Genomic DNA, 21658 nt, shown 5'->3' on the forward strand with positions numbered 1-21658 from the left:
AGGCTTTACATCCATCAACAACGTGCAAAATTTGATGGAATGACTTTCCATACATTGTATTGTCCTGCTAAAATAACTTAAGAAAATTATTTAATTACCTGTAATCAGTTAATACAATACTAACAACCTAGATTATAAGAGCGAATTCAATATTCTAACTGAAAATCTCAGTGAGGTTGGACAATAAATGCTAATTATATTATAATACTGTTACACCTCTGCACTGTATATATAATGGACTAACCTCCTCCTTGGTCCCTGGAGATGGTAACCAGACCAGACGTCTGACTCATGCACTGTCTGCTTTGCTACGCCTGTTTGCTAATGTGGCCGTTCCATATCCAAGCTTTAACAGGATCACTAAATCTCTTGATGATACATATTACTCTAAACGGCCACCTACAGCATCTCTGTTCCATTTTATGTAGCTTGAGTGAGGATCATTTTTCACACACAATCTCCAGAAAGGCTAATGGCACTCAACAATTTCATCCCTATTTCCAGTCATCTATATCCATGCACAGGTGTTTCACAGATGGCGACAAAAGGTCAGAATTTTGTGCCATTATGAGAAAATGTATTTCTACAAGTGCAGAAAGTGAGAGGTTGCAGTGTCCTGCATTTGACATAACAAGTCATGGCATACAGAAGGTTAATTAAAGGATGCAGCACATTTAGGAAGGCTTTCAATTAAATGAAGCATTTACTGTACCTAGAGGTGATTTGTACCAAATTTATTCACACAAATTTTGCATGGCAAATGGTACAACTTTTAACTATGGTGGAAAATCCATTACAGGAAAATTATGTTTCTTCATGCATTGGAAATAGATATCTTATATTTGTATAGGTATGTTATTATTATAGCACCCATTTGTAAATGCTACTCATTGTATCGTCGAAACATACAGTACATAGGGAGGCTGTTCAGCCTGTCAAATTTGTATTAGGTGTTGACAAAGCCCTAGTACTTGTTCCCACATTCCTGCCTTTGCCCTTAAGCTTATAAGTTCATTAATAAATAACCATCAAACTCAAGTGTTGAACTTATTTATGGCATTCACTTGCAACATCTTTCAGAGTTTTCCAGCTCCCAACAGTAGCAAGAGTTTCTCGCTTTCCCCCCAATAAAAGGTGAGTCATTCACAAAAGCAAATAGTATTATCTGTTTATTCCATCAAAGCCCCGCAACATTGTGAAAACCCACCTAAAGTCACCTTTAACCACATTCATCCAAAGATATTAGACCTAACTGTTCCAACATCTCCTCATAAGTAAAATCCTTCTTCCTTCGTAATACTATCATACACCTCATTTGCTCTCTTTCCAAGGCCTTTGCATCTTCTAATCTAGCCATTTGCCAGAGTACAATCTTAATCCTGCAATAGTAACAATTTATTACCTTCACTTCCTTTGACCTCTGCTTAAACCTCACTTCCATTCTACATGCAATGTCACTATGTACTCTAGTATGGAGAGGAGGCCATGTGAATTATTTATTCCCATTAAGATGATTTTTAAGGTGACAGGTTAAAGGTTCGTTGCAGTTATATAATTTCTCAGTAAATGCACATTTTGCTGTCAGTGAGGTTTATGAATGATGAATAAATTCTCTTGAAATTCCTCTAAGTTAATTCTACAAAAACTAAGTCATCAAAATAGACTTTAAAAAATGCACAAATAAAAACAGAATGTATACATAGTTGGTTATAAAACAGAATATTCCAAAATCATTAAATGGTAAATGTCTAGTCAAATTGAGTTGACATACAATGAAGTCCTCGGTTTGAACTTTGGGCTGTGCACTGAATTAACTGCTTGTGAAAAATCCTTTAAGATCAGGCAAATCTCTACAGAAATGCAAGGAAAGTTCTTCCTTTCCTACAAAGTGGTCAGTGCAAGTACCACCTCAGATGTTGCATTTTTGGAAAAGAACACTTAGTTTAAGCTCATCTGGAAACTTTTGTGCAATCAGATTTCTTACAGGACCTGGATAATGAACAAAAACTGAATACATAATAGGTGTAAGAGGATTGCCCTCAAACTTTCATTTCAGAGCACTGCACTGCCAGATTTTAATTTTGCCTTACTTTCTTAAAATGGTCTAGACTGCTCTTGGTGCTGCTTGAAATCATGTGCAATCGCAACTTTCTTTTGTTACGAAAGAGAACTTTCAATATTGAAGCAACAATATCGCAATTTATGACATTCATATCGCAATTTATGACATTTTCACAATATCTCTAATTATTTTTCTTATAATACATTACATGCATTGTTACATGAACAATCAGGCGTACAGGCTGCCTGCAGCTCTGACTCCTTTTAGATCCCTTCACTCCAGAATTTCAACATATACATTTCATGCTAATTGATCACATTACTTTTTAAAGCTTAATTTAGTTAGTTGTGTGACTACTTTGCTAACATTTGAGCATTCATGTTGGTCTATTTAATTTACTTTATTTTTTTTTCCATTCCAATAAAAAGTGGCAATCATTAGAGCATATTACATAAGCAGCAACATATCATTTAAGTTTTCAATGATAGTGCTGTCCTTATTATTTCTCACTTGGCAATTTGTCATTTGACTATTGCAATTTCTCCATTACTTTCATAGGATCACAGAATCCCTACACGATGTGGAAGCAGGCCATTCAGCCCATTGAGTCCTCACCGACCTCCAAAGAGCACCCCACACAGACCTATCCCTCCACCCCCGACCCTATTCCTAAAACCCACATTTCCCATGGCTAATCCATCTAACCTACACATCCCTGGGAACTATGGACAATTTCCCATGGCTAATCCATCTAACCTACATATCTTTGGACTGTGAAGGAAATCAGAGGAAACCCATGCAGACATGGGAAGAATATGCAAATTCCACACAGACAGTCGTCTGAGGGTTGGAATCGAACCCGGGTCCCTGGAGCTGTAAGGCAGTGGTGCTAACTACTGAGCCACCACGCTGCCCCAAATTTTGAGAGTCTTAAACATTTAGTCACGGAACTATTACTTTGATCAACGTACTATCAATGCAAAATGTGATAAGCAGTATTTCTAAAATAAAACAGTGAATTCACTTTGGAGCAAGTAATTCATTGCCCATTGACGACACTCTGCATCACCAAATGCTTTGTTTCCCATGATATTACTGATTATGTGATAAACTTCCACAAATGCAACAACAGTTTTACTTTGGCATATGTTTTAAAAGAGCTTCAATAAATACTTCCAGAAAGTGGTACTAAAAATTTATTATTGGTGTTGTTTAAGAACTGAAAATGTTGCTCCAACTAATGACCCTACTATTCCCCAATCAAACTTGCAAACACCAAATTATCTTAAAAACATTAGGCAGGGCACTTCATGAGAACTTTTAAGACATAAAGATTGTAGTTTGCTGGTGGTGGAAAGAAAATCTCCTGGGATTTCAGTCTGTTTCTGATCCACATCTTTCAGTCTCCTAACACATTAAAAGCAAAGCTAATCTGCCATTGAAAGAATTGATTTGTATTCATAAATGAAACATATTGGCATATAATAGGAAATTTTTGGATGTGGTTAAGAATGGAAAAATGTCACTTAAAAACATTCCACAGATTATAATGATAGTTGAGTCAAGTTGCCCCATTGTCATATTCTGTCCACGTGTTAAATTGCCATTGTAATATTTAATCAAACCAATGCGCAATTGTGTACAACTGATTAAAAAAAACTATTGAATAAGGTAATGCGAATTTGCCAGATGTGTTTATTGGTAGGTGGGTACCTAAAATAAAGTGGGTACAGCCTAACATCTTCCCACTCCTTTCCCTCCCTCCCACCATTCATCGGGGATACCTCTCTGAAGATAGCTCTTTCACTTCAACCTGTTCTACAAAGCCCACATCCCAAGCCCTCTCCCAATGGTTTCTAAGTCTTCCTGACTCAATACCCAGACCTGGCTGGACAGCAGCTCCAGAGGGTGGGACTTCTAACCCAGTGAAGAACAGGAGTCCCATTCTGCATCTATTCACATCACCAGCAGTGAGTTATTGCTGTGGGGTGGATTTTCTTTTCCTTTGTTGGTTACTGACAAACACTTTGGTAGGGAGGGTGAGCAGCCCATCCCTGGCAATACACAGTCCACTGTCTCAGCATCAGAACATTGCAAATCAAGATCTAATACAGGGTTGAGTTCATAACCCAGGCTAACAAGTCAGTACGAAACTCAGGGAATACACTATTATCAGAGGCATTTCCTCAAAATGATTACTTGGCTCAGATTCTGTAGCAAAAATAATTTTGGTTTATCATTATCATTGAAGTGTAATTAACAAGACAGCATGTGGATATATGTACAGCACATGGACATCAGCAGTTCAAGAAGGCAGCTCACCACCACGTTCTCAAGGAGAGCCAGGGGTGGGGGGGTGGGGGGATGGGCAATAAATGTTGACCCACCTGGTGATGCACAGGTCTCACAAGTGAATATAAAAAAACTTCTAACAATTCCATGTGCAGTTAAATGCAGAAATCTGGTGGTTTCTGTCTGAGTTGGGCTGATCCTCCACCATTGAAACCGAGAGAGCATGAGGTTACTGTATTTACCACTAAACCTGCCAATAAGATCCACAGCTGCCCAATCTAGCGTAAACAGATTTTAAATGTGCATTAAGTGAAAATTATACTCAAGGAATCTCTTTGGCACTGAAAATGAACTGTTATAAGTTGGGTGTCTAACTTATTTAGCTTTTGTTTCTAAGAGATTAAAACAGAACTTGTTTTTTGCTTCTGCTTGACATTTTTTTAAAAAAACCCTCTCTCCATCTGAATTCCAATGATTATATTACAAGAAAGTGTTATATAAACTGGGATTGGATACTAAGAAATTTATACGGGTAAGAAGTGAACTGATTGAAGTTTTCAAGATATTAAGGGAAACTGATAGAGTAAATAGAAACTCTTCCTGCTGCTTAAGACTAGTTCTGTATTGCAAAAAAAAAGGTCAAGACTTTGAAAACCCTTCTGAAAATGGCAGCTGACGCTTGGTAAATTTTAAAAGTGAGATTGTAACATTTTTGTTAATCAAACATATTAGTGAGACAAAACACAAAAAGGAGCCAACAAAGTCTGAAGAAGAACCACTGGACCCAGAAAGTTAACTGATTTCTCTCCACAGATGCTATCAGATCCACTGAGATTTTTCAGCAATTTCTGTTATTTCAAATTAGTGAGACAGGTTATCTGGCAGATCCAGTGAATAAGGTCACAGATCAGCCGTAATTTCAATGAATGATGGATAGACTCAAGGGGCTAAACAACTTACACTCATTCCAATGCTCTTTTAATCCTATTTTTCTTTCCCTTTATTTCATTCTCCGTGCATGATTTGACATTGAATTAAATGTTTTAACTTCAACTTCCTTATTTAGACTCTGCACTGCAATTCAGAGTTCTTCAACCTAACTGGGTTTCTTTTCATTGGTGAGATGCTGGCTAGGCCAGCATTTGTTTCCCCATCCCTAATTGTCCAGAGGCCAGTTACAACTCAACCAAGAGGGTTTGAAGTCATATACAGGGCCAGACCAGAAAAAGACGGCAGGTTTCATTAGTGAACCACTTGGGCTTTTACAGCAATTGATGGTCAGTAGGCAAGTTTTTACTTTGGAAAGTTTTTTAAATTCAATTCAAATTTCACTATCTTTCATGATGGATGCTAAACCCATGCCCCCAGAACATTAGTCCAGGCTGCTGAGTTACCAATTTAATGACATTATCATTACAACACAATTTCCCCATTTGAGGAGAAACATTTACAAAAGGTCTCCGACATGAGACAGTGCATTTGATTTCTAATTAAGAATTCCAGGGCCTAAGTCCATAAAAATGCCCACGAGTAACTTTAATCATGATGAGCAGCTGAAACCATTCATCCTCTGCTAATTGCAAGATCTAGATCAATAGATTCACTGGGTCTCACTACTTTTTCACCCGAGACCTTGGGCCAGTAAAGGCATGTTCCAGGTTATTAGGCACATGGAGGAGAACGGAGGACATGGACTGGCGATGCTGAATTCAGGTACACTATCCTGAGCTAAATCTGAAAAAACAACTCCACTCACCTTCTACTGCCTGAATGTAGTACCCATTCTCTTTTTCTGGATTCAATTCAAGTAGTTGCATTACACGGTCCAACATGCCATGGATCACTTCAAAGCCAGGATTCTTATTGTAGTACACAGCACAGAGGCGTCTGGAGTTCCTTGCACCAACATCTGCATTCCAGTAAAATTTTAAATAATGGTATCAATTAAAAACCTGTACCATTTTTGCCTAAAAGGCAGCTATCAACAACATTGGAGTAAGGTAATACTAAAGACAAATGCACCTTTAAACAAGTTCCTGAAGCTCAGAAAATGGTCACTAGTAGGGTTAAGCAATTTGAATGATAATCATTTAAAAAAAGCTAAAGGTAACGTAGAAGTGAATATTTGCGTTATGTGACTGTGGAATCAAGGTATGTTTTTACCATGAGGGAAGACTCCTGTCTGAGAGATGATAATTCTCCTGCCTTTGACAGAACATATAATTAACTTGATTTCCAGGATCTAGTCAGCAATGTAAATCCGAATGGGACACCTCTATTAATGAGATGATAATGCACACATCACCCTTAACTAAAGTCAACTGTTAATGCTTAACCTTGAAACACAAAATTGATTATCATATTGTCCATTGATTGCATCCTAGTGAGTCCACTTCTCGGTCATTCCTCTAACAAGTTTCCCTGGATTCTTTTGTACAATGTCAGGCATGTGCTATCACTTACTAAATATGTCCTCAGAATGTGACTTTCCCAGGTGTGTATTGCACCAGTTCTTGTGTCAATGATGCTCCCTCACGGTGCTAATTAGGAATTCCAGGATAGTCAGTATTTGGTCATGACAGTGACGTGAAAGAGGTATTGAAGGTAACATCTTTTTTGGCATCTTGTTTGCAGTTAAGGTCCTGGAGCCGGAAGGTGCAGCCATACTGTACTCCAACGATAATGTGCTAGTGGTGGTTCTGGGCAGATGCAGACTTACATGTTACCAAATGAACAGACAGTTTTCATTTGAAAAGGTAGAGCTTTATGAGTAGTGACATATATCCAGGTAAGTGGTGTGTTCCAACACAATGCTGATTTGGGGCACGTAGAAAATGGAGAGGCTTGGTGAGTTCAGATTGGCAGTTGTTGGTCAGTACCCAGCCTCTTGCTTTGTTTTTATAGTCAAGCTGTTGATATGGCTGGACCAGATAGGCCTCTTAAGCTAACAGTGCTCCACACAACCACCACCAACCTGCTCCAAGATAATCCTGATGTAAGTGGGAGCATACATTGGTCTCAAGCGTAGTTGCGTCAGCCTTATCAACTTCATTATTAAGAAATCACAACAATGCTGTTGCATTTTATGGGGTGGTGGTTAGAAAAAGCCATTGCACAATACTTGTGGCACAAATGTTAGCAGTCTTTTGTCAATTCACAGTTGCTGCAGTATGCTCTTTGGAAGCCCTGTAATTTCCAGAGCTTGTGAGAACTGGTTTGCAACGAGTGGAACTTTCTACTTTTAAGTCAATTATGATTCCAGTCACTGAAAGGTACTTGTCACGAGCACCACCCTCCCACCTTCAGTTTTACAGAGACTGTTGACATATTTGTTTGAACATATTATGACATCTCTGTGGCTGTCACAGCCTGTGATAGGACTTGAACTCATACCTTCTGTCTCAGAGGGTGGGCCACTAGTAATGTCAATGCTATTGAATATCAAGGATAACTGATCTTACCTTCATTTCAAGCCCAAGCCGAGGTCAAGACTTTGAGTTGTCGGAAGATTTCTACCTTTTCTGGTTTATTAATCGCATTCCAATCAGTTAATCAGCCAAAGCTTTTTTCTTAAAATTTTAAATGAAACTGTAGCCTTGAAATTGCTTTAGAGGCTCAACAGATTCTGCCCTTGATCATTATCCACTGATATTTGTTTGAAAAAGTGCTTGCGACACTAGGATTAGGCTCAGCCATGACTTCTATACTCTCAGTCCAATGATATGCCATCACACACAAAAAGTGGGCACAGAGCTAACAAAGCGTTAAGTCAGATTTAAAGATATATTTCTTCATGTCATGTGATACATGAAACAGATGACTACATTTGCAGAAGCAACCCATTCCATTCAGCATCAAATCAGAACAAGTATAATTACAGGTTTAGTGCAGAAAAATGAGACTGCCAAGTACTGAATACTCTTTCTTTCCATCCCATACTTTTACATATCTTAGAACTTCCTGCAGCAATGTTACTTGAAAAACAAATGGTAATATTTTTTCCTTTTTTTTGTACCGCTGAGCTCTCCTAGATTGAGAACATTTGCCAAAACAATTTAGCTGTCAAAAACATGAATCGAAATAAAAACTTCATGTTCAGCATTATTTAGCTTCATGAAGAGTAAAGCTAAAACTGTTAATGGTTGATTACTGTTAATAAAAAGAATGCAACACATCAAATAAAATACTTATGCCATATCCTTGTAGTTTCAAGTGATTAAACCAAAATATTATCATAATGTCATGAAAGAATTTCTCTGCAGCTTATAATGGGCAAATAATGTTTGCTTAGGCTTTAAGCTGCACAACTAACTGAATTTCTACCACCTAACCTTGCCGTTCCATTTTTGACCTTTGACAGATGCAGGAAATGAGGTTGAAGTGGCATGCTTTGAATTCGCCTTTTGCTTAGTACTCCTGATCAGGCCTTCTCACTAATTCTGTGAAGGTGAACATACTCAAAGCAACATTTATTGTTTCGTATTAAACTGCAGCATTGAGTATAACCATGTACACAACAGGCAACCAACATAACACCTGGGCCAGGAGACTGCCAACTTAAAAAAAATCCAACACACATAGATTTTTTGCAAGATCGGAGTTCAATTTTTCTCTCCTCCTGCCAATTTTCTCCCCTCTAGGAGAGTTGATTCTTTGCTGGAATGTGGTTCTTTGTGCATGAGACCTCTCTTTAATTCAGAGGGAGCCTTCTAAACATGTGAGCAATGACACTAAATTACTATTTCAGAACTGAGCAAACTTGCATTTCTCACACTACATTATTTAAGAGACAACAAATTTTATTGTATTGGAACTACATAAATAAATTGCTGAACTGTCGTCACGCTGAGGATGACTGAGCAAAAGTCAAATTTGACTCTTGGATCAAAGAAAGTAATAGAAAGTAAATCATTAGTCAAGAGATCTGCAGAGCAGGTTTGAGCTTGTATGTCGGGAATAACGATATCTCAAGATGGCTAATTTACTATGCATTAAAATTATAAATTTTATTACATGAAAATTAATAGTATAATTGGATCATTTTAAAAATTAATTCATCCTGTCATTTGTTTTCTTAATTCTTTAAAATTCCCTTTGAAGTAGGAGTAATATTGCATAAAGGTTCTGTGATTTTTTTTTTAAAAGATGATTTGGAGGATGCACAAATACTCCTACTCCTGTAAAACCAGGGCGATTTCAGTTTCACAATATAAACTATACTGTGAACTTGCAAACAATCTGCTCATGATTTCAATCCTTGCCATACGCATGATCACATTTTTGTAAATTCTAAAAAAGTGAATGATTAATATTTTTGAATGGAATTTCCCAATACCTAAGTAGCTAAACCATGCAGATCAGTAACTCCACATTGAGTTAAGTGAACACAATGAAGCAGCAGTAGGCAATTAACCTAATTGCTAAACATTTTGGAAGGAGTAAACTATCCTTGGATCCTATTCTTGACATCTATAGTGACCCCTGCTGGAAGTGTGGCCATTAGATAGTTCAGTTGCAAAGCACCAACAATTGAATAGCCTGTCACTACTCAATATTACAAATAAGTGATACCGAAGGGACAAAACATTGCTTAAATTAAACATTATTATTAAATTATTTCTGTGGCGCTCTCTTAATAGATGAGCAAGATTTTCCTGTGTATATGAGAGATACAGGCCAGGGTGGCCTGAAGATTGAATGCTGACTTGTGCTGAATCAGTGCACCACGAAGGTGGCACATTTGGCCTCAATTCTCACGGGCTGCAGGAAAGAAAACATTAGCCAGGATTCATGTTCTTGATGATTATTGTAGAGTTCCCGCAATTGCCAGCGAGCTCAGCACAGATTGATAGTCGAACCCGGAAATTTCCCGGGCTTTATGCTTCCAGTCTGTGTTATGTTAGAAAGCTATGCTATCCAACTGAACAAAATTTTATTCAAGCATCAAAATTTTAAACCATTAACTATTGACAAAAACTATTTAATATTTATACGTGAGTAAAATACCATTCTAAAATCTCTTTGTTTGGCATGTTACATATGCTAATTAAAAGTAAGAGTGCAATTGACTATGAAATGAGTATTGTGTTTAATGAAGTATAAATACCTTTGGAAGAATCTTTCAGAACAACATCAGAAATTTCAAATAATTTCAGAGGCAGTGGCATCTTTCTATTGGCTGCAATTGTCTTCAGCAGACCAGGGAGCAGGGTGGTACGAGCCACCTAAATCAAATAGAAGGATGGACACTATAGATGAACTGTTTTCATTATCAGCTTGGAACACCTGAATTTAACACGCCACAACAGAGAAGACGAATCACACAAAATAAAAACTTTCAAGATTGCCTGCTCACTGCTAACAGTAAAATGTTGTTTCAGCAGCTAATAAAACAGACACTACTATTGTCAAAATGTGTGAGAGCTTGTTTCCCATATGCAAAGTGAACGTATTCCAGGGAACAATGAAACAGATAGTTCCAAACCATTGTTATATAAAATAAAGAGAAGACATAGATTCTTGATCAGTCAGGGAATCAAGGGTTATGGGGAAAGGGGAGGAAAGTGGATGTAAGGAATATTGGATCAGCCACGATCATGTGGAATGCAGGAGCAGATTTGAGGAAGCACATGACCGACTCCTGTTCCTATTTCTTCGGTTATGAACGTATGATTGTAGATTTAAAAGCAAATGTTCAACTACGTGAAAAACATTTAGTCAAATACTACAATTTCAATCTTCGCTTTTTTGGAACTAAAACTTGCATTTTCTATATATATATTTACAAACTCCAAATGGGAACAGTATGCAGTTAATACCTCTTTTAAGGTTAAATGTTCTTTGCGAAATACATTTATTTATTATATTGGATAACTATGCTATTCCATTGAAGGAAAAGCAGTGACTAATTGGTGGCAATATTTTAAAGCCTACATTCGCTTGCACTTGGTAAAACAATTTACAAACTGGAACACTGCCGCCACCTTGTGGTCTGTCAAATATTTTTCCAGCTTCTCAGACAGTCCCACAGTATAAGATACACACCCACCCACACACCCCTGGATTTGAGGGTCTTCAGATGATTTAAACAATCTGATCCTAGTTCACGACACGCTGCAGGCAGTGTCTGAGCAGGTAGGATGCTCAGGTTTTCGCATGGTCTTTTCACTGTTTGCGCTGGATCTCCAACCCAAGCCTATCGGAAATGCTCGAGATGGCTGGCACTTTCACATATGCTTCTCCAGTTTGGGTAAGATTCCAACAAGTTGGTCAGGGTAAGGTTATTTTTCAGGAAGGCTTAGAGGAGATCCTTGAAGCATTTCCTCTGCCCACCCAGTAGCTGCTTGCTGTCAGGAAGCTCGGAGCATAAAGCTTATTTTGGAAGTCTTATATCAACCATGTGATGCACTCAGTGCTGTGGACTGACCTCAACACTGGGGATGTAGGCCTGAGAAAGGTCACTAGTATTGGAGCTTCTATCTGCCCATGGATTTGTAGGATTTTACCAAAGTTTTGTTGCATGTATTACTGTAGGGATTTGAGGTGTATTGCTGTGCATTATTCATGTCGATGACATATATAGAGGACAGGCAACACTATCTCTAGCTTGGTGTCAGGTTTGAGGAATTTTTAACCAAAACACTATTCGCCATATGGCCATTCAGTTCGTTCTGCTATAACGCATATTTCTTCAATGCGAATTAGCTATAATGTGTTTGATGAATTCAGACCATTATTTATAGAACACGCACTTTCCTTACCTGTATTGGGTATAACCAGTCCCATTGGTTTAAAGGGTACCGCTATTACGCCATTTTCTTATAATGTGGAATCGCACAGGAATGGACCTATAGCATTTCTCAGAACAGGCTGTAGGCTGCACTGTGACAATGGGCATGATATTGAATTTCACCATTAGTGTCTTTAATGCCTGCCCTCACTGTAAGGAGGCTCTCAAGGCAGTAAGTATGACCCACACTATCAACTGGCTCATGGTGGATCTTTGCAACAGTGCCCCACTGAGTGTCAAGTGGGGACAGGCCAATGGAAGACTTCAGACTTCTGGGCATTATGTCCAATTCTCATTCACACCTCTGAACATGTGCAGACACAATGTAGTCTGCGCATTGCAGCTTGATAACAAGAGTTTGGGATCATCTCAGTTCTAGGCCAAACAGATTAAACGGTTTCATGTTCATCCTGCAAAGAGGCTCAACTTCAGTGGGAAACTTTATGAATACTGAATAATGAATATGTTCTGGCAAGGAAGGTGGTGAAGGATATTGGTTTGATTACACAGCCTTGCTTGACCTCAGTTTGCATATACATTGGGTCTGTGGTTGATCTGTTGGTGAGAACCAAGGTATGCTCATCTGAGAAACGCGACAGTTCCATTCCTGTGCGAAAGAAAATGGTGCAACGATGGCATACTTGAAACAACTGGGACTGGAATCGCGTTATACCCAATACAGGTAAGGAAAGTGCGTGTTCTATAAATAATGGTCTGAATTCAAACAGGTTATAGCCAATTCGCATTGAAGAAATATGCATTATAGCAGAATGAACTGAATGTCCATATGGCGAATAGTGTGTTGGCTAAAAAGACCTCAAACCTGGCACCAAGCTAGAAATACAGTGTTGCCTTCCAAATACGTCATTGACATGAACAATGCACAGCAACACACATCAAATCCCTAGAGAAATAAACCCAGCAAAACTTTGGCAAAATTCTGCAAATCCATGGGTATGATAGAAGCTCCAATACTAGGTGGAGGATAGTGATGAATTTCTATAGGCAGTTACTTTGAAGAGAAGGCTCCTTAACCCCTCCCAGATGGCAGAGTGGAGGCCTTTGTTAGGTAGAACAAAGTCACGTATAAAAGGTACTGCTGCTTTCTGCACTACTCTTCGGCTTGTCATGCTCATTGTGCTTATTGATAAATGGAATCCCCAATGTCACTCCAAGGGAGCTCTCCAGCCCTGGAATGGAAGCAAACAAAATGTTTTGAATAAGTTTCACTGTGCCAGATAGCAGAGACCCCTCTGCTAGTTACTGCAATTGGTCTTATCTTCTTTCTTGAAAATTGTTGCAATTATAGCATCTTGGAAATCATCATGTACTCCTCCTTCCAGACTGATACTGACCTCCTTTCTACAGTGCTGTACATTCTTCCAAATGGCTGAAACTGCTCTAACCTCCAACTTTGCACTAGGTTGGCATGGTCTGGTGTTGTAGCCTCCACTGCTGGTCCTGAGGAGAAAGGCACTTCTATCTAATGATCTTCTCAGCAATTTCAATTTCTCTGCTGCATCAGTTGGCCAATCCTTCATCAACAATGACAAGCAAAAAGGTGGCTGACCTGGATCCCTTATCCTAGAGGTTTGGAAATGAAGTGGGGGGAGGGTGCAAATATCCTTTCACTGATTGGACAGGCTCAATTCCTTTTTCCAAAATTTGTCCAATGATTTAAATTAAGAAATGTAAATGACATACAGGAATTAAAATGTCACATTAAACACTTTAGGATGATTAGAAACAGATAAGACAGGAATAGACCAATCCATTCCATCAAATCAGTTCCACCATTCAACTGTACGTAGGCATGGTCTTCCCACTCTCACTGCACATCCCTTGATACCTTTCTCTAGCAGAAATCTCTCACGACTTCGAAAGCTCCAATGTGGAGGACAGAGCTACAGAATTTTCAATCACCATTTATATAAAAAGATTTTGCATCAGAATGGTGTAGTTATTTCAAGATTACAGGCAGAACCTTAGCAGGGTCTCAGTGATGTGGCAGGGGTGAGATGAATGGTAAATTGGGTGAGATATTCTCAATGTTGGGATCATCTCGCTGCTTACTTGTACAAGTTTCTCATGCAGTGTAGCAAGATTCTCGCGTAGCAGTGGCAAATTCCCAAATGCTATTCATTATCGCTTGTTAAGACAATTTGTTAACAGTCTAACCCTGTGCAATCTTACCACACCATGCAAACAAGCTGGTGGGAAAACTCAACATGGAAACCAGAGCAGCTTCTTGCCAGATTCAGTACCAACATCTCAGTCCCAGTCCAAGGGCGCCAGCTGCATGTGCTCCATATCCAAGGACAATGGCTTGTAACATGTGATGTAATACTGCAGCAAGGACACAGTGTGCTCAGGGGCATGCACCCAGCTCATGGACTGGACCAGATGAGATCCCTGGGCCACTTGCTTCTGTCATGGTGCTCATTCACTCTGAGTCTACTTGGCAACTCACAGCATCCCTGCCTTGCTTTGCTTTTTTGAGCCAGAGGTACCAGGTTCATAATGCTATATTGTGCCACTTATCAGACACAAACCTAGGAAACTTGTCCTGGCTGTCAGCTGGCCTCAGCCCATTCAAGGGAGACAGTCATTGCACAGGAGATCCTGGCACATTGAGTCAAGGACACCCTCCAATACCAGCTCAGAGCCTGCTCGGGGGATTCAGAGTTAGGATCCTCTGTCCAGGGGCAAGGAACTGAATAACTGGTGGTAAACTACTTGTTCCAACTCCTCTTGCTCTCCCGTGGGCTGGTTTGTTCCTGGACTGAGGGACAGACAGATGCAGGAGAAATGAAAAGGGATGGCAGTTATTACAGTTGCTGCGTTTCCTGAGCAAGCGAGGCATGGCAGGTCGCGTCGCAGGTTGGAGGTGAGGGTTAGTACAGTAGATGTTGTAGGAAGGAATGAGCAAGAGTGATAGAGAATGAGCCTCTGAGGGAAGTGGGTTCAGCACAGAGTCTATCAGAGAGAACATGGTGGTCTGTACATTGGTGAAGCAGAAACTGATACTGACCTCCTTTCTACAGTGCTGTACATTCTTCCAAATGGCTGAAACTGCTCTAACCTCCAACTTTGCACTAGGTTGGCATGGTCTAGTGTTGTAGCCTCCACTGCTGGTCCTGAGGAGAAAGGCACTTCTATCTGTGCACCACCCTACCCAGCAGGACCTCCAAGGCATTAACCACAAAGTGAGGGGTGATTTCTCCATCTGCTGAGTCTAAGGCAAATGTCAGCAACTGTGAAGAGCAGCTGTGCTGACCATTGCTTGTCCAGGGACTTTTCACAACGGCACCAACACCGGGGATGTTAACATCAGTGAACTGGGGATATCTCTGGGTAGTGAGTCATTCCAACTATGACTGGGAAGTCGGTCACGATATTCTCCACAGGGGCAGGAATGACACTGAAAGTAGCAAGTTTGGAAAGATTCGACACTGCCTCACAGCAGGAAATCACTCCAACAAACTCAAAGAGACTTATACTTGGCGAAGAAAAAATTAATATTTAGCACTTTGGTTCTTCACCAAAGCAAGTGGGATACCGAAAATCTGTCTAATTATTTTAATTTTGCAAACACCTTGATCACAATCGCATGTCCTCAAATCAAATTTCTGCAATTTGTAATTGTGAAATCTGCTAAAGCCCTGCAATCATTCTGGTGATTCTGTACTTGATCCTTTCCAATCTCACTATATCTTTCTTCTTCTATTCTCCAAAACTGAAAGCAATTCACTAGATTTGGCCTAATTATGCTCTATACCTTAATCAAAGTATATGACTTTAAAGGAGAGTCATTTGAAATTTGAGTTAGGGCACCTTTCTGTAAAACTTAATTCATTCGGTTTCTAAATATGTCATTTTAAAGTCCTTGAATGTATCATCTCCCAAAGCAGTCTCCAAGTTTCTTAGAATTCCATGGCTGAATCCCTCCTGTCAGGTTTGCACCTCCGCCACAAACATTAATATTATCAAAGTCAACAGTATCATTTTATGGAGCTGTCACAAAAGTAAAGCAATCCTTCCTTGTCTATGTCAACCTGCGTACAGCTCTTGACATAGCCTGCTGATGCATATTCATCGCTGTCCATCTGGATGGAATAGCAATCACCTGATTCCACCTCAACTATCCAATAAGCTCTCAAGAATCAACTGTAATGACACCTCTTCCTGTTTGCAGAGCATTACCTCTGGTGACCCGCAAGGATATCTCTTGTGGTCTCATCTAGATGTTGCCCCTCAGCGACACGTTCCAACAATACATCAGTTGCCACATGGGTGCTGAGTGCACTCAGCTCAAGACCCCGTCACTGACTCTTAATTGTCAGACATGCTCAATATTCTGTACCAGATGAACACAAACTTCCTCCACACTTGGAGGGCAGAAGCTATAGACTTTGGTGCACAATGCAATCTCTGTTCTCGTGCTCCATCCTTCTCCCCAGTGACCGCCCGAGAGTGAACCAGAGTGTTTACAATCTTGGTTTCAAATTTGCCATGGAGATGAGCTTCTGAGCACATACCCATTCTGACACACTGACTGCCAATTTCCTCCAGCACAACAACATCTACCTCTACCCCTGCTTCCTCCCAGCTACTGCTGAAACCCTCATCAAGGCCTTTCTTATCTCCAGACTTAACTATTCCAATGCTGTGCTGGCTGTCCTTTCATATTTTAATCTCCATAAACCTGAGGTCATCAAAGCTCGGTAGTGCATGCCCCAGCTTGCTCTAAGTTCAGTTCATTAATCACCTCTGACCTATGTAATTTCTCAGCTAGAGAAAGTCTACATTTTAAAACTCTCATCCTAGTTTTCAAATCTCTCCGTAGTCTTTCCCTTCCCTAACTCTGTCACCTCCTCCAGCCCCAGAATCCTCAGAGATATCTGTGCTCTTCTCATTTTGGCGTCTTGAGCACCTCTGGTTTTAATCACACTACCAGTGCTGGCTATACTTTCAAGTGCTTAGGCCCCTGAATCCAAAACGTTCTGCCTATACTTCTCCATCTCACTACGTTGTTGCTATCTCTTTGACTGAGCATTTGGTCAGCAGGGATACAACAGGCTGAATGGCCCCTTCTTTGCTGTAAGTACTCTATGGTTTATTCAAACTTTCCTAATGTGGGGATCATGTGGTGTTCTACAGTACTCTGTGAATATAATAATATAATGGCATTAAAGGTGCTACAAAAATACAAATAGTTGCTGTAAACAGGTTAATGGCTGATTTTAATGAGCTTTGGTTGATAACACATTAGTGTACAAAATATAGGAACCACCTTCAGGCAGAGAACTCAAGAAGTAACTTTCAATATCAACTGCATAATGAACATTTGGTGGAAAACACAGCAGTTCAACTGACTTTGAATGCAGGTTACGTTGGAGGCAAGTGCTCACTCAGCCTTGGCTTGGAACTACATCACTGTTCCCGAATGTCACTCGGTCAAAATCCTGAAATTCTCTTCTTCACAGCACTATGGCTGTCCCTCCACCCAAAAGACTGCAGCAGTTCAAGGATGCATGCTCACCACCATCTTTTCCAAAGCGATTAGGGATGGGCAAAAATAGCTAGTTTACGCATTAATGAATTTTCAGAGGAAATTAAATCACACCAAGTATTTTGTTAAAAAAAAAAAGTGGTCTTTTCATTCACTTTCTTAAGTAAGCATCTAAAATAAAATATTAAAAATGAGAAAAACTGAGGGTGTGTGTTGGGCAAAAGGAAGAGTGGGTAAGAGAAGGTGGGTGGGAGGGGATGACAGCAATAAAAGAGCAATGGGGGAAGAGGAATTTGTAGATGTTGTTGGTAGCAAGATCAAACTCTTTCATCATAAGTCACTTAATAATTTCAGTGTAAACATTACATGCTGGAAATCCTCCCAAGTCTGAAGATCAACACTAAAGACCCATGAAATCAGATTAATGTCTCAGGTATGGTTCAATTCAAGCAAATTCACAAATGAGTTAGGAGGTGAATTCACCAACTGAATTACAAATCAGACTTTACAATTATTCAAAATATATCTTTTATTACCTAGAAGTACCATTTTAAAGATAATTATATTTTGATTGTTATCTCATTAATAATTGCTATGCTAAAATAAATTTGTCAGGAAGTTCAATTATATTATAAGACAAAACTGTATTTCAAATCTTTTAAGGTATAACTTAAAGATTTTTTACACACATAAAAATCTGTCTTCAAAATTGGAAATAGCAAAGGTGCAGGTCTTTCAAAAAAAACAGAACAAACAGTCATTCTTCATTCCTACCTGAAATTCAGCTGTTTTAGGATTGGCTATATGTACTGCTTTCGTTTCTGATATGTCCTTGCCCAGCTTGCCAGCAATATCATCTTGCGAACACTTAGGTGATGAAAAACAGCACTAATTAGACATGTGGCAATGGCTAACTAGTTGGCTGGTCATAATTCCATAACAGAATACTTCTTATAGATATAACCAACCATAGTACAAGAAGTTCAAACACAATGGCACATAAGTTGCTGGACCTCGATATAATATGCTCTATTCCTTTGAATTATTCTTGCATCCTTAAGCTCAACTTATCTTCACACACTAAATTACTGGAAGTATGAGCAGATACTGGCTTAGTAAGTGCACAGGGCAACTGGAACGTGAATCACCAATGACATCAAATTAGATTTAGGGGTTGAGAAATAAACATAGGCCTGAGAAGGAAAATGAACTTGAGTGGGTGAATTCATTTTCAATCAGGTAAGCAAGAGAAATAAGCAGAGGGCTCTTGCGACACAGTGGCAGTGTCCCTACCCCGAACCAGGAGACCTGAGTTCAAGTCTCACCCACTGTAATGACATCTCTGAACAGATTAATTAAAATATATAAGAGAAATAAATGGAAGGGGAAATAAATAAAAATTGGAAGAGAGGACAAAAATAGAGACAGAAAGTAAGGTTCATTTTACAGGTTGTAAATTGATTAACAATTATCACCTTGTCAAAAGGCTATTTTACACTATTGATTATTAGATAGCTTCCAGTGGCAAGTTAAATGGATAATTAAGATGCAAATTCAGCAACTTCATTAAACTCGAGGGATGGTTAAGGGCCTGATGCCAATAGCTTGTGGCAATTTGTAATTGATGGGGTTCCTCTTCCTCACCACAATTTGCACATTAATTAAGATACTTGCTGTTCAAACACCATTATTTTCCAAGCGAATTTGGGCCAAAATTTACTTGTCTGTAATTTAGCAACACACAAGCATCAAAAAAACACTTTGCAAGGTTTGTTAACATTCACAAACAAATTCTACCTGACAGTTCATGGCTATAAATAGCTACATTGATTTATTGGCTTCAAAAACAACCCAGTGAGTTGATGCCCTAATAAAATTTGCCATGGGCTGGTGACATATGTTTGCAGTGTTGAGAGATGGAACAAGTACAAGCATTTGTTTGAATGAAGTTCACAAACTCTACCGCATTGCAGGGAAGATCATCTACCTATCGTGGGCTTCTTCCACAATTCGGTACACCTGGTGACCCTGTCCAATAGAATTCTGCAACAGTACTATCATTGTCTGTGTGTGAAAACAGGTGAACAGATTTTCTCCTGGCATTCTATCCATCACTATCAGGAAGCTGTACAGTCAGTGCCAAGCTATTGTAAACATCTGGATGATTCAGGTCTTTTAAAAATGTCAACTCTGTAATTTGTCTTGTCCATATAGTGGACGAAAATTTTAAGGCCTAGTGACCAGTTTCCAGCACTCTACTAATGGCACTCCACCATCAATAGGTCCTTTGCACGTACTGGAATACAGGTCAACTCTCACTAACTGTGCATACAATCTGCCCTTGGATTTATCAAGGAACTCGTCCACTTTCATCCATTTTCCTAGATTCAGCTGGGATGAACTTCAGTAGGTTGCACCCCACTGACACCACTCACCAACCATGCATCCCTGGAGAACACTCACCTCCACTCACACTTAACATAGAATAGAGGTAATGAGAGGGGTTCTTTTAGTGCAGAGGTAGTATCCCTAGGAAACCTGGATTCAAATCCTACCTGCTCCAGGAGGTATGCCATAATATCCCTGAATAAAGTTAAAAATCACACAACACCAGGTTATAGTCCAACAGGTTTGATTGGAAGCACACTAGCTTTCGGAGCGACGCTCCTTCATCAGGTGTTGTGTGATTTTTACCTTTGTACACCCCAGTCCAACACCGGCATCTACGAATCATACCTCTGAATAGTTTGATTAGAAAAAAAAATTGAGGTAGAGACAGGGCTCTTGTGGCACAGTGTAGTATCCCCACCTTTGAACCAGAAGGCCTGGGTGAAGTCTCACCTACACCAGTGATGTATCATAACATATCTGGACAGGTTGATGAAAAACAAATTGAGGTAAATAGCGGGCTCTCATGTTACAGATGTAGCATTCCTACTTCTGAACTAGGAAACCTGGGTTCACGTCCTATCTGCTCTAGAGAGGTTGTTGGCTAGTTATAAATTTTAATTACGTGTATTACCAAAATTCCACCAAAATGTACAAAAAAAGGGTTTTCTAAGTCAGTCATTGCAAAAGGTGCCATCTGACATTTTTAAAAAATCCACGTTCAGCAGTATGTCTCAAGTGTATTATCATCGTCATTTGTTCTTTCTTGAGAAAACAGGACCAAGTAAAGAAAATGCACAAAGTTTGTGTTTTCTGCTCAACACAAACAAATTATCTTAATATGTACCAGTTACACAGCGTATGCAGCTAAATGAAGGTACAAATGCATTTTAAGTCTTAACAAAATATTTAAACCAAAATAAAAATGAAGTTGATCTTATTAAAGTTCCTGCAATGGTCCTAAACATTAGGAAGTGATAATGAACTCACCAGGGCAAAGGTCAAGGCCTCCGTGAATCCACCAGCTGCCATGTCCTGCCTCAGCAACTCAGCTAATTTGTTCAACGAGAACTAATAAAGGATAAAATAAAAGCAATCAGGTGACCAGGCTAAAGACAGTCTCAGCAACACACAGCCAGACTTTGCAGGCTCAGTGACACAGTGTTTAGCATTCATGGCCACAGAATGTTAAAGAGGCTCCCACAACTTCAGTAGGTTGCACCCCACTGACGCCACTCACTAACCATTCATCCTGGAGAACTCCCTTTACAACAGCTCTCACAGCTCCTAAAATACTTACTGCGGTAATTGTAACAATCAGGGTGGATTTCAAAGAGGAGTTCCCTGATTGGGGTTGTTAAGCTGGACAGATCAGAATAGTAGTGTCAGATATCATGATCTTCTGAGAGTTGGCTTTGAGGGAGGACTCTTCCACGTGTAAATAAAAGGTGACTTGATGACGGGATACCGCCCTCGGGGACTCATTTCATTCACTGTCCGTACACACCCAACACAGACCATCACTCCACAAACTGTCATCAAACCAATAAATCTCACCCCCACCCTCCCAAACACTATTCACTCCTCCAGCCCTCCCTAAACGCCTGATACTGAT

General features: G+C 39.6%; 1 protein-coding gene across 1 annotated transcript in view; it reads right to left on the reverse strand.

The window, feature by feature from the left end:
* farsb (phenylalanyl-tRNA synthetase subunit beta) overlaps positions 1-21658 on the reverse strand; it is a 64209-nt gene that overhangs the window by 12241 nt on the left and 30310 nt on the right. Inside the window, exons 13-16 of the mRNA XM_043702054.1 lie at positions 21034-21114; positions 18430-18522; positions 10461-10578; positions 6111-6263 (exon numbers count right to left, since the gene is read on the reverse strand). Coding sequence (XP_043557989.1) covers positions 6111-6263; positions 10461-10578; positions 18430-18522; positions 21034-21114 — 445 coding nt within the window. The remainder of the gene's footprint in view (positions 1-6110; positions 6264-10460; positions 10579-18429; positions 18523-21033; positions 21115-21658) is intronic.

This window comes from Chiloscyllium plagiosum, chromosome 13, assembly GCF_004010195.1.
Source record: "Chiloscyllium plagiosum isolate BGI_BamShark_2017 chromosome 13, ASM401019v2, whole genome shotgun sequence".
Classification (NCBI taxonomy): Eukaryota; Metazoa; Chordata; class Chondrichthyes; order Orectolobiformes; family Hemiscylliidae; genus Chiloscyllium; species Chiloscyllium plagiosum.